Source organism: Brachyistius frenatus, unplaced genomic scaffold, assembly GCF_029030835.1.
Source record: "Brachyistius frenatus isolate BFR_SWC_R1_liver_20210118 unplaced genomic scaffold, ASM2903083v1 Contig_161, whole genome shotgun sequence".
Classification (NCBI taxonomy): Eukaryota; Metazoa; Chordata; class Actinopteri; family Embiotocidae; genus Brachyistius; species Brachyistius frenatus.
In genome coordinates this window covers 871,130-883,546 of record NW_027210760.1, presented here as the reverse complement: position 1 = coordinate 883,546, position 12,417 = coordinate 871,130, and the positions used below count along the sequence as shown (strand labels likewise).

Sequence of the window (12,417 nt, the reverse complement as noted above, 5' to 3'; positions counted from 1 at the left end):
TCTGTAAGTCAGTTTTAAGTTGTTCTACCACAATATACATTTCTCCTCTTAATTTCATTGGTTTGGTTTCATTTAAATTATATCTATTTCTCTAAAAGTAAATACGAGAGAAAAGTCCTCAAAATTTGTGGAAGATTTGTGTGTTTTCTTCTCTCTGTCATGTCTTTTGACACTTTGAAAGGGCCCAACCCAAAGCTTGTAAACAACTGGACTAAAACATCTAACTGCAGGCTATAAATGAATTAAGTCCAGCCATAGAGTCATGGAGGACATTTTGATGTAAAATTTTTACTTTTGCTTCTTTACTTTAATCTTGAGTTTATAGGCTAATAGTTAGTTGTTTTTTTTAATGCTTTAGTAGGCTTTTGATTGCAATACTTTTATTACAGAGTATATAGATATTCCGATGATTCCTTACATAATCATTTCAGTATAAATTCTCCTCCAGCCTTCAACCAACAGAGGAGGGCAGCAGTGAGCACTGTGAGCTAAATGTTGAGATTACATGGAGATACCAGAAGGTCGATGATGACGAATTAATCCTTTGGCCCAAACGATTCCTCAAAATGTGCAAGATTATGGCGGCATGCCGGCGCAGTTAAATGGGGTGCATTCGTGAGTGTTAATGCCACATAGTGGATTATTGCCCACGACAGTGTATGTGTTATTGCCACGACGGCTGGAGTGCCCCCGCCCCGTCTCTCGCATGGACTCGCTATAAAGAGCTGCAGACTCGTGAACGCGCACCCTCCTTTAACATGGATGGAATCGGCGAGAGACACGCGGATTAAAGGTAACGAGCTTTATGGACATTTTCCTCACTGTGGCGGTGAAACGGTAGACTGCTGCGTCACATGACACCGAGCAGCAACCTTTATGTCAAGATTTGCACCAAAACAGGACTCTGGTGGTGTTGGAAGGCGACAAACACGAGGACTGCCCTTCAAATCAGTTTGCCACGAGCATCTGTAAGGATGTATAGTTAGTATGACTGCTGGTTTGGAGCATAAACAGCTTGTTGTGGTTTGGTTGTTGTAGAAACTTCAAGCCAGATTGTAGTGGGTTGAAATGATTCCAGCACGTAAGGCACATTATTTAAGTGTAAAAACTGATACTTATATGGACATATCTCCGTGTAGAATAGAAAATTGTACGTAACTGTCATTTAAGGTCATAACATGTTCAAAAAAAGCCACAACTAGGTCAGCCTTCTAATTTAGAGTTCTCTGACATCTGATATGTTGAGTGTTGCTCACATGAGCCCTCCAAACCAGTTAAAGGGACAACTCTGACATTTATGACCGTTTGCCAGACTTTGAGATCACAGTTCTGCTGAGCTGCAGGTCAAGCAAGTCACTTAATCCTGATTTTACACTTGATGTATGGGAGGCTATACATAACTAGGTTGCTGGGTCAGCTCACCATCACAACATCATAACCCCCAACACGGAGATAAACAAATACAATGTAGATTTACATGCAACCCCGTTTCCAAAAAAAAGTAGGGATGCTATTTAAAATGTAAATATAAAGAGAATGCGAGTCATATAAATCCATATTTAATTGCAAATAGATCAAAGATGACATACAACATGTTGAAACTGGGAAATTTCTACTGTTTTATGAAAAATATATGCTTATTTTGAATTTGATGACTGCAACACATCTCGAAAAAACATTGGGATAGGGGCATGTTCAACACTCTTCTTTTAACAAGACTGTAAATGTTCTGGACTGCAGGAAGGCCAGTTTAGCACCCAGATTCTTCTACTATGGAACCATGCTGTCGAATGCGGTTTGGCATTGTTTTGCTGAAATAAGCAAGGCCTTCCCTGAAAGATACGATGACATATGTTGCCCCAAAACCTTCAGCATAAATGGTTCCTTCCTAGATATGCAAACTACCCATGCCATGTGCACTAATGCATCCCTATAGCCTACCGTCACAGATGCTGGCTTTTCAACTGTGCGCTGATAACAAGCTGGATGGTCCCTCTCCTCTTTAGCCCAAAGAATGCAGCATCCATGATTTCCAAAAACAATCTAAAATTGTGATTCATCAGACCTAAGGACAGTTTTCCACCTCACTTCAGTCCATCTTAAATGAGCTCGGGCCCTTCTCTAAGCGTCAGCGTTTCCTGATCATGCTTATATCTGGTTTTCTTTTTTGCAAGGTTGAGTTTTAACCAGCATTGTTGTGGATGGAGCGATTAATTGTGTTTAATGACAATGGTTTTTGGAAGTATTTCTTAGGCCAGACAATGATTTGCACTACAGTGTTGTGTCTGTTTTTAATGCAGTGCCACCTGAGGGCCCAAAGATCACTGCCATCCAATATTGATTTTTAGCATTGTCCTTGCATACAGCGATTTCTCTGGATTCTTACATTCTTTTAATGAGATGATATACCGTAGATGATGAAATTGCTGAATTCTTTGCAATTTTACGTGGAGGATCATCATTCTTAAATAGTTGCACTATTTTCCCACACAGTCTTTTGCAGAGTGGTGAACTTCTCCCCATCTTCACTGCTGAGAGCCTCTGCCTCTGCAATGCAGAGTAATAACATTACTGATCTGTTCCTATTTAAGCTAATTAGTTCTGAGATGTTCCACCAGGTGTTTTTTTTTTTAGTCTTTTGTTGCCCCATCCCAACTTCTTTGAGATGTGTTACTGGCATCAAATTTGAATATATATATTTGAATCTCACTCTTTTTCAAAATCATTGCCTTTTATTTACATTTTACACAGCGTGGCAAGTTTTACACAGTGGTCCATTCCAACATAATAATAGTAAATGATCTTTTTATTCACCAAAACAAAGTTTTCATATCTACAAGTGTGAAATATCTGCCATTTTAGGATAAGCTCGTGCAATTGCTTTAAGGAGTGCTTATTATGTTGTTCTCATTTTCAGGCTGGTGTGAGGTTTCGTTCCTGTCCTTCCTTCTCCAAGCAGCATCCTCACAGACTGAGCTTCCAGCCTGCAAGAAGTCTGCAGTAAAGAGTGCGCCTCCTCATGAAAAATACTTCATGTCTGCTGCCAGGCCGATGCTACATCTTTCTTTGATATCTACCACTGCAAACAACTGCTTGACGGTGTCAGCCTTTTACTGGCCATAATCTAGATGCCAAAGGACTCAAATTAAATACTGCGCTGAAGAAAAGACTGGGAAGAATTTTTTTTTTTTCTATCATTTACAGTCATGGGGGCAACAGGCTATGGCTACTATCGGGTGGTCATCTTCATCTGCATGTTCATCGGCTACTCGCTGTACTTCTTCAACAGGAAGACCTTCTCCTTTGTCATGCCCTCTGTGATGGAGGAGATATCACTGGACAAAGATGACTTGGGTAAGGCAGACGCATTAACTGGAGTGTTTATCATTGTTATTATTATTGGTTTGGGTTGGTCTGGCTTGAGAAAAGCTTCTTTAAGCAACAATAAGTCTTTAATGTGGCTATTGTTTTAGAAGAGCATTGTGCAGTAATACCTAAATCGTGCTTATTTTGCAAGCCTGAAATTCTGTTGAGCACCGAAATGAAAAACAGCTGATTCACAACTGAAATGTCGGCTTCACCCTCTTCCCTCTGACTGCGTGGTAAATTTATATATGTCTAACGCAGCCCCTTGCGATGTGAAGTGTTTGTTTTAGGCTTGCCACTATGCCCAATGAACTTCTCTCATTACCTCGCTTGACCTGAGCGTTTAGTCGTAACACTTTGCTAATAGGTCAAGAGAAATGAACCGCTGATGGTGGTGTTGGATGAAGTCCACCTGTAATACAAGATGAGATTATAGCCTCGCCAACACTCCTGTCGGGGTCTAACATAAAGGCAACAGTAATCTGAGTTAAATGCTAATGTCTCACAATGACAATACTAACATGCTGCTGTTTAGAAAATATGTTTGCTTCTCTCATCGAGAGTGCTAACGTATATGCCAATTAGCACTAAACACAAAAGTACAGCACAGGCTGATGGGAATTCCATTACTTTTATAGATGACTGGACATAATGTTTGAAAAATTAAAATTTGACCGCCATTGTAAAGGAGGGGGTGATTTGATGCTCTGAGGCATCTGAGGGGAAACATTTTGTGCAAACGAACGGAAGTCTGACACTTTGATTCTTTTTGAACTTTTTGAACGTGGCAATCAATTTACGTTCATTGTGTCTCCACAGGTCTGATCACCAGCAGCCAGACCATGGCCTATGCTATCAGTAAGTTCATCAGCGGCGTGCTGTCCGATCGGATCAGCGCCCGCTGGCTTTTCTCCATCGGCCTCTTCGTGGTCGGGGGCATCAATGTGGCCTTCTCCTGGTCCTCCACTGTATCCATGTTCTCACTGCTCTGGTTCATCAATGGCCTGGGACAAGGCTGTGGCTGGCCCCCATGTGGGAAGGTGCTGCGCAAGGTAGTATAATCTTATTTACCACTTCATGCAACACAGATCCCTAAATCTTTTTAATGTAATGATCAGACTCTGAACATGCAAGCTGCTCATGATGCCTGAAATTATTCTGGGCAGCACGTTCACACACCAAATGGCTCAAAGTGCTCACCTGCCATCAAGAGCAACTTGGGGTTCTTGTGTTTTATGTGGCAAGGCGGACCCGTCAATCAAACTACCAACAATTGCGTGTATTTGCACTTCATACCCTGAAAGACAACATGCACCTGTCTGCTTGTTGTGTTTGGGGGAATCACGTTCTTTGCTGTGCGACAGTGCTGAACTTTGGGACGCTGTCTGGTTTGAGGAGATGGCAGCCTCCTGTAAAAGACACTGATTGCCCAAAGCAAGTAGTGATACAGGTGGCGGTAATACTTTGAGAAAGTAAAGGATGACCTCATAATCTGTATCATTTATAAATAGCTTTAGGAATTGCTTTAAATGTATTTCGGGATCATTGATGTCTTAGTGCAGTGAATGCAGCGTATTATGAGCAATACTTTCAAGTGTGTATCATTGAGCAAATCCTAATGCATTCTACTCTCAGACAACTTGAGGCTTGTAAGAAGCTGCCTTAAAGTAGCAGTGCTCAAAAGCTGGGGAATAAATAGGCTTTGGCATGTGTTCAGTGTGTGGTAGGGGATTAGGTTACAGGAGAATGTATTTATAGAAGATTCTCAGTGGATCTTTAGAAAAGAATAGCCCCTTTGACCAAAGGTGATTTCCTTCTCCAGTGAGAGCAAACATCTTTAATTTCTCCAGGTCTGTTCTACAGCTGAGTTAGCATATACATGCATACACGCATACACACACACACGGTATTAAAACAGCCTTAGGCTGCCTTAGGTGTTTGCCCACTGGATTCTTGAGTTTCTGTGGTGTATGCTGTGTGAGGAATGTTTTCGCTCGATTACATCATAAGGACATGTTAGTCTGATGCCATAAAATTAAAAAATGAACAGCGTTATATGTATTTATAGAAAGTACTATAAATCCAAAGTCTGTTGATTAATGAGTCCAACTTTTATCATATTTCTGCTACTTTATGTACAATACAATAAGTGATAGTTACGTATATAGTTCTTTTGATTCTGCCTGCGTTATAGGCTTTTAGTAATATTGACTTTTGTTTCACTTTTCCAACAGTGGTATGAGCCCTCCCAGTTTGGAACATGGTGGGCTGTGCTGTCCTGCAGTATGAACCTGGCCGGGAGTCTGGGTCCAATCCTGATCACAGTGCTCCTGAATTACTACGACTGGAGGACTATCCTGACCGTGTCAGGCATATTCTGTGCCTCCTTCTCATTTGTTTGTTTGGTGTTTATAAAGAATGAGCCAAAGGATGTGGGCCTGCCCAGCATTCAGGCAGCATGCGCAAAAGGGGCAAAGGGAGGTGAGCAGAACAACAAGTAGAGATCTCACTTCCTGCGTAGCTGAGAATGGTTAGCGTGCCAGCCATATGGTGATGTATAATATATCAGTTACAACATTCCAAAAGCAGGTCGGTCCCAGTACCCACACTTGTGATATTTCTGAATAGTTAAGTGTCTACTTCTGCTAACTGCCAAATGTGTCCAAAATTTGTGACGGGATGATTTTAAACCTTTTAAACCTCCCAGTTTACACCAAAGCAACACGTATCTGTACTTCTATTTTAACTGCTGACTTTTGAGGCTTTCTTTTTCTTTTTTTTTTTTAACTGGGTATAATTTTTAGTGTCTTAACCCTCGTGTTGTCCTCGGGTCAAAATGACCCGCAGCTGTGTTCAACCAAGTTCTATTTTATTTCTATATTTTTATATTTTTTGGGGATCATTGGTCATAATTTTTTTTAAAGAAACCCTCACAGCCTCCTTGTCACCAATGATCCCAAAAAATATGAAAATAAAATAGAACTTGGTTGAACACAGCTGCGGGACATTTTGATCCAAGGACAACACGAGGGTTAAAATATGAATGAAGTTAGTGATAGTGAGTTGTATTTTTAGTAGTGATGAAACAGTGATACAAAGAAACGAAAGCGTAGAAAATTCAAAGCTGCTCATGGGTGCTTCAATAAGAGTAATAGACATAATGGGCCAGTTCACATTGCTGCAACTTTGCATTGCAAAGATATAAAACGGTCTGTCATCACAGCTGAACTCTGCATAGGGCTAACATTACATCCCACTGTGTATAAAAAAATAATGATAACATATTTGCAGGTCTACCAAACAACAGAGTTATTAGCACCTATCACATGGGTGTGAGCACTGAGTGTGAGGCCCTGGTTTGGGCCCCTGGCCACCCACATTTATTTTCCATCAGACATTAAGCACATATTTCTTTCAAATTGCTAAGTCATACAATGTCCCATGAAAATGGTTCAGATATTCCCCAATTTTAGACAATCTCTACTGACAGTATTTTATGGTGTGATACATGTAAAGTATAATGGTTATTTTTCCTTTTATATAAAGTCTAATATAAAACAAAACTTCTGGTAATATCAAATGAAATGATTAGGATATGGATGGCCCAGCCTGTTCTGAAAATAAACAAGATACAGCATGAATGGTTAGCTCCTATAATGACCTAGGGTTGATGGGGTTAACAGAACTTCGGACCACAGCTGCTTATATGATGCTTTTAGCGATGCAGCCCAGCTCTGTGCTTTATGTCCAAACACCAGAATATGGTGGTGTGGATGGCTGAACATTACTAGACTGACAAGATTGCATATTATAGAACTGATGAAATTATACAGTAGAACCGATACAACGCCAAACAACAACAGAACACTGCAGATGTAATCTTATGGATATAGATGGGACTCCTGTGCACCATGTGACCGGCATGCTGTAAATGCAGTTACTAATTACATGTAACTTGAATGGTCTTACAGTGTGTATATATACGTTTTTGACTTTGCTGTATACATGGCCAATCTCTTGTTATTTTGAATGTGAATGCCACACTTGTGTCTGTACTCACCAGGTAACAGTGAAAGCACCCTGAGTGAGTTCCTCCTCTCTCCTTTCCTGTGGGTGCTGTCTCTGGGGTACTTGGTGGTGTTCGGGGTGAAGACAGCAGCCACCGACTGGGGACAGCTGTTCCTCATGCAGGAGAAAGGCCAGACCACTCTCATGGGTAAGCCTGCCCTGTCTTTATCTTGGTTTTCATACTGTATAATCTGGCCAGTCACTGGTGCTGACATCAGCTGTGTTGCTAACAGGCAGTACCTACATGAGTGCCCTGGAGGTGGGAGGTTTTGCGGGCAGCCTCGCGTCAGGCTTAATCTCCGACAGAGCTGTAGCTCGGGTGAGTAACAAAATCGATGGGAATTATTAATTCAATTTCAGTGTTTTAAAAGCCCTTTCATTGTCTTTCCATAGCAAGGCTTGGGCACACATGGCAACCCTCGTCATGGCCTGCTCATTGCCATGATGGCTGGCATGTATGTGTCCATGTACCTCTTCAGGGTGACCATCACACCTGAAATCCCAATGGTAATTCATCTTTATTACCTTTCATGGTGTGTAATTTGTAACCAGTATTGACATTTTTATAAGGGCTTGTTTTTTTTACTCAGGAGGCTCCTCTTTGGGTCCAAGTCATCCATCCTGTGTCTGTCCTCATTGGTGTGACAGAAAAAGAGGTACACTCAAAAATACTTTAATTCTTGTGGCTAAAGCCTCTGCAGTGTATCATCAGAAAGCCTTCAAGAGCATGTTTTTTTTTCATGATTTGTTCATCATTCATAGATTTGGATCCTTTTCCTTGGTGCCCTGTTTGGATTTTGTTCTTACGGACCAATTGCCTTGTTTGGGGTGATCGCCAGTGAAAGTGCTCCCTCAAATTTCTGTGGAACCTCACATGCTGTTGTAGCTCTTATGGCTAACGGTAAGTTGCACATTCACATATAACCTGCAAAAATCCCTTACTGTCAGGTTTCAGTGTTGACACCTTCATATGACTAATCAAGCTTTCTGTTTGTCTGTCTTTCACAGTGGGGGCTTTTATGGCAGGGCTTCCCTTCAGCACTATTGCCAAAAAGCACAGCTGGGACATGGCTTTCTGGGTCGCTGAGGTGATTATGGCCATCGCCACAGTCGGTTTTTTCCTTGTGCGCAATATACGCACTAAAATGGGACGGATTGTTTACAAAATGGACTAATGTCACTTTTTCAAGTGAGTCAAATGTCAGTGTCCTGTTGTGTGACTGCACAGACACAGTCTTGATCGCTCTGCATACATAATACTGCACATTTATACAGTTAATAGTTTGACCAAACAAAACCACTGTCAAAAAGACTAATCTCGAGACATTTTCCTCATTACTTGGGTCGATGTAGCAACTCAGGATGAGTGGACATCATTAAATCACTTTAAATTCACAATGAGGTAGTCTCGCATGCCTAGAATTTGTCTTTATACTCAGCACAAAAGAGCAGTAGATCGTAATTGTTTCTCACAAGCTTGCATTTTAATTTTAATAAACAGTTTTCACGTAGAGATGTTTAAAAGTTAATCGATGACAGCTGTATTCTAAAGGAAACATACAAACATGAAAGTCTACAAGAGTGTGGGTGGAGTTTCTTGAGATAAATTGTATGTGCTGCTGAGTGCATACCCTGCCTTCAGTGGAGGTCAATTATATTTAACAATATTTTATGAAAGTTGACTCAAAGGGTCTGTATATTCTAGACTTCCTGTCTAGGTATTTGCACAAACATGGTAGCATGTGTCGTCATTCATTTTACTAATACCTCCAGTATTTATTAAAAAAAAATGAACAGGTTCATTGTTTCACTGGCATTCAGTAATAGGAGAACATGCTATTTTTATACAGTTATATGCTAAAGGGTTCAGAATGGCAATTTGATTTAGTGTTCTAGGCCATGTCAGCATTTCAGATCTGACATGTTTTTAAGGCTTAATGAACATCCAAGATTTGCTGCCTGACTGCTGATATTGTCACTGCTATTGTAGTTGTGTACAGCAGTTAAAACACTGAATTACATGCTCACATAATTTCTCATCTAAAAACTCTGAGTTTTGTTGATTGTATAATGAGCATACACCAAGTGCCACTTTGGCACATCTGTGTCTTACTGGAATTGTACAATGTTCTAATAAATGTGAAGTTCACTGAGTTTCCTTATGTTTGCATGTTGTATGTTGAGACCGCGAGGGGACTTTTTTCTTTTTACAGCAGCATGGAAGATATGGCAAAAGCAATACAAATTACAGAATAAAAACAGGTAGTAAAGGTATAAATGTACATACAAATAAAATAGAATACATTTAAATTAAACAACAGTGTTTATGGTGAAAGACAGATTTGGCCAGAGGTGAGTTATTGTGCAGTCTGATTGCAGTGGGCAGGCATGAGCTCCTGTATTGGTCCTTATACCTAAATACCCTTAATTGATTTCACACTCAAGATCCAAAATCTGAAAGGATTGTGTCACTAGTGTTTCTTACCAATTTTTGAAGTCAGTCTTCTAACACACTCGCATGCCCATTTGTTCATTGGAACAGCCACAAAGCGTCCCCTTATTTCTTCTATTGTGTTAAGTGACAGGAGACAACATCCAGCACTTATTCTGTGCATCCTAGTTCAGTCAAGGCTAACATGAGGCTTTATGTTACTCTAACCCCTGCAACATTTATAAACATTGACAAGGTTATCACAAATGTAGTTGCAAACAGATAATAAAAGGCAATATAGTAAAACGAAGTTGTAATTAGATACTGCAGTAAACAATAACACACAGCAGTGCACCACATTATATTGTGATAAACCATCTGTGCACGGCTTGTACTTGCAAAACATGGGGCTTTTATGTTGAAAAGACCATGTTATGTGAGGTAGACAATTTATTTGACTTCAGTCATCAAATTTATAATTACAAGATAACCCTCTTAAGATGTGTCATTTTGTTTCCACGGCGACCCTGAAATCAGGTAGTTGGGAACACATATCCAATTGCTACCATTAAATAAAGCATAAGGAGGTGCTGTCTTCAATGTATGAACAGGAGGCACAATTACAATAACCAAAAACAACTCTTCTAATGTTCATTTACTTGAATCTGCGTAGTCCTCCACCACAGGGGTTACTTGTGTAGGTTCATTATGTATAATGCATTTTGGTCTGTATATTGCAGTTGTTCAAAGAATGAATGGGGCACTTTCCTTATAGGATGATGATGAACAGGAGGATCACGTAAATCATCTCGTCTGACGTGAGCGTATTGCGTCACTTCCTGTATACAGACATTGTGACTAGTGTCACTTCTCTGCTATTTCAGCTTCTTTTCCTGAATTATACTTATCTTAACTCTCTCTACACTTCTTCTAATCTCAAGTTAAAACTCACGCTTGCTCTTTTGAGCAATTCCACTGTTACATCTTTGACCAACGTTCACTTAACTTGGCGTTTTGGTACTGCTAGCTTAGCAGTTAGCAATGGCTTCTCTCTCTCCCTCCACCTCTTCTTGTTTTTCCTGCTCAGTGTGTGACATGTTTAGTTACGACCCTGCCTCCCTTAATGATAATGGTACCTGTGATAAATGTAGTGTAGTTAGGGCTCTGGAGGCCAGGGTCATAGAATTAGAATCGCAGCTGTGCACCATGCTAAATAACCAGCTGGCTGTAGGAGCTTCTCATGGAGGGGGTGTACAGCTGCCCAGGATACAGGCTTAGTCAGCCGGTCCCCCGCAGCACCCGAACAGCCGGGACCGCAGGGCGGCTGGGTGGCAGTACGAAGGGGGCATATTCCCAAGAAGAAGCCCACGGTTCACCACCGACCCCTTCATGTCTCCAACCGATTTTCCCCACTCAGCGAAACACCCGCTGAGAAACCAACCCTGGTTATTGGAGACTCTTTAACGTGAAGTTAGTGAAACCAGCGGCCAGAGTCAGATGTCTTCTGGCCAGAGTCAGATGTCTTCTGGCCAGAGTCGGATGTCTCCCCGGGGACAGAGTCGGATGTCTTCCCGGGGCCAGAGTCGGATGTCTTCCCGGGGACAGAGTCGGATGTCTTCCCGGGGACAGAGTCGGATGTCTTCCCGGGGACAGAGTCGGATGCCTTCCCGGGGACAGAGTCGGATGCCTTCCCGGGACCAGAGCGGGCGACATTGAATCAAACCTGAAACTGCTGGCTGAGGCTAATCATAAATCCAGTCAAATTGTTATTGACGTCGGCAGTAATGACACCCGGTTACACCAATCGGAGGTCACTAAAGTTAATGTTGAATCTGTGTGCAACTTTGTAAAAACAATGTGGGACTCCGTAGTTTTCTCTGGACCCCTTCCTAATCGGACCAGTGATGATATGTTCAGCCGTACGTCTTTACTTCACCGCGGTGGTGTCCCGCTAACAATGTGGGCTTCATTGACAATTGGAATACTTTGTGGGGAAAACCTGGTCTGATCCGGAGAGACGGCATCCATCCTACTTTGGATGGTGCAGCTCTTCTTTCTAGAAATATGGCCATGTCTCTTAACAGCCCTAAAACCTGACATCCAGGGTTGAGGCCAGGACGCAGAGCTGCAGTCTTACAGCTCCTCTGCAGCTTCTTTACAGCTATCACTCACCCAAAACATTCAACATCCTATAGAGGTTGTGTCTGTACCCAGACCACCTATATTTAAAAAACTCAAGAAAAGATGTATCAATAAAAATGTATCCTATTAATGGATCAAAAAAATCTGACAATTAAAAGCGGACTATTAAATATCAGATCTCTCTGGTCTAAATCTCTGTTAGTAAATGACTTGATAACTGATCATCAGATTGATTTACTTTGTCTCAGAGAGACCTGGCTGCAACAGGAAGAATATATTAGTATTAATGAAGCAACTCCTCCCAGTCATATTCATTATCATATTCCTAGAGATTCAGGCCGAGGAGGAGGAGTGGCAGCAATCTTCCACTCAAGTTTATCAATTAATCCAAAGCCTAAACTTAGTTATAA

At 41.2% G+C, this 12,417-nt stretch overlaps 1 protein-coding gene and 1 pseudogene across 1 annotated transcript; both read left to right on the top strand.

The window, feature by feature from the left end:
- The first annotated feature begins 491 nt into the window (after window positions 1-491).
- On the top strand, window positions 492-9,583 carry LOC138631609 (glucose-6-phosphate exchanger SLC37A4-like). The gene is made up of 10 exons (XM_069716661.1): window positions 492-793; window positions 2,918-3,354; window positions 4,186-4,418; window positions 5,601-5,847; window positions 7,430-7,582; window positions 7,668-7,753; window positions 7,828-7,941; window positions 8,025-8,090; window positions 8,197-8,335; window positions 8,443-9,583. The coding sequence occupies exons 2-10, from the start codon at window positions 3,207-3,209 to the stop codon at window positions 8,607-8,609; spliced, it is 1,353 nt and encodes a 450-aa protein (XP_069572762.1). The 5' UTR covers window positions 492-793; window positions 2,918-3,206; the 3' UTR covers window positions 8,610-9,583.
- Window positions 9,584-10,805: 1,222 nt separating this feature from the next.
- On the top strand, window positions 10,806-11,997 carry LOC138631619 (uncharacterized; annotated as a pseudogene).
- Window positions 11,998-12,417: the final 420 nt, after the last annotated feature.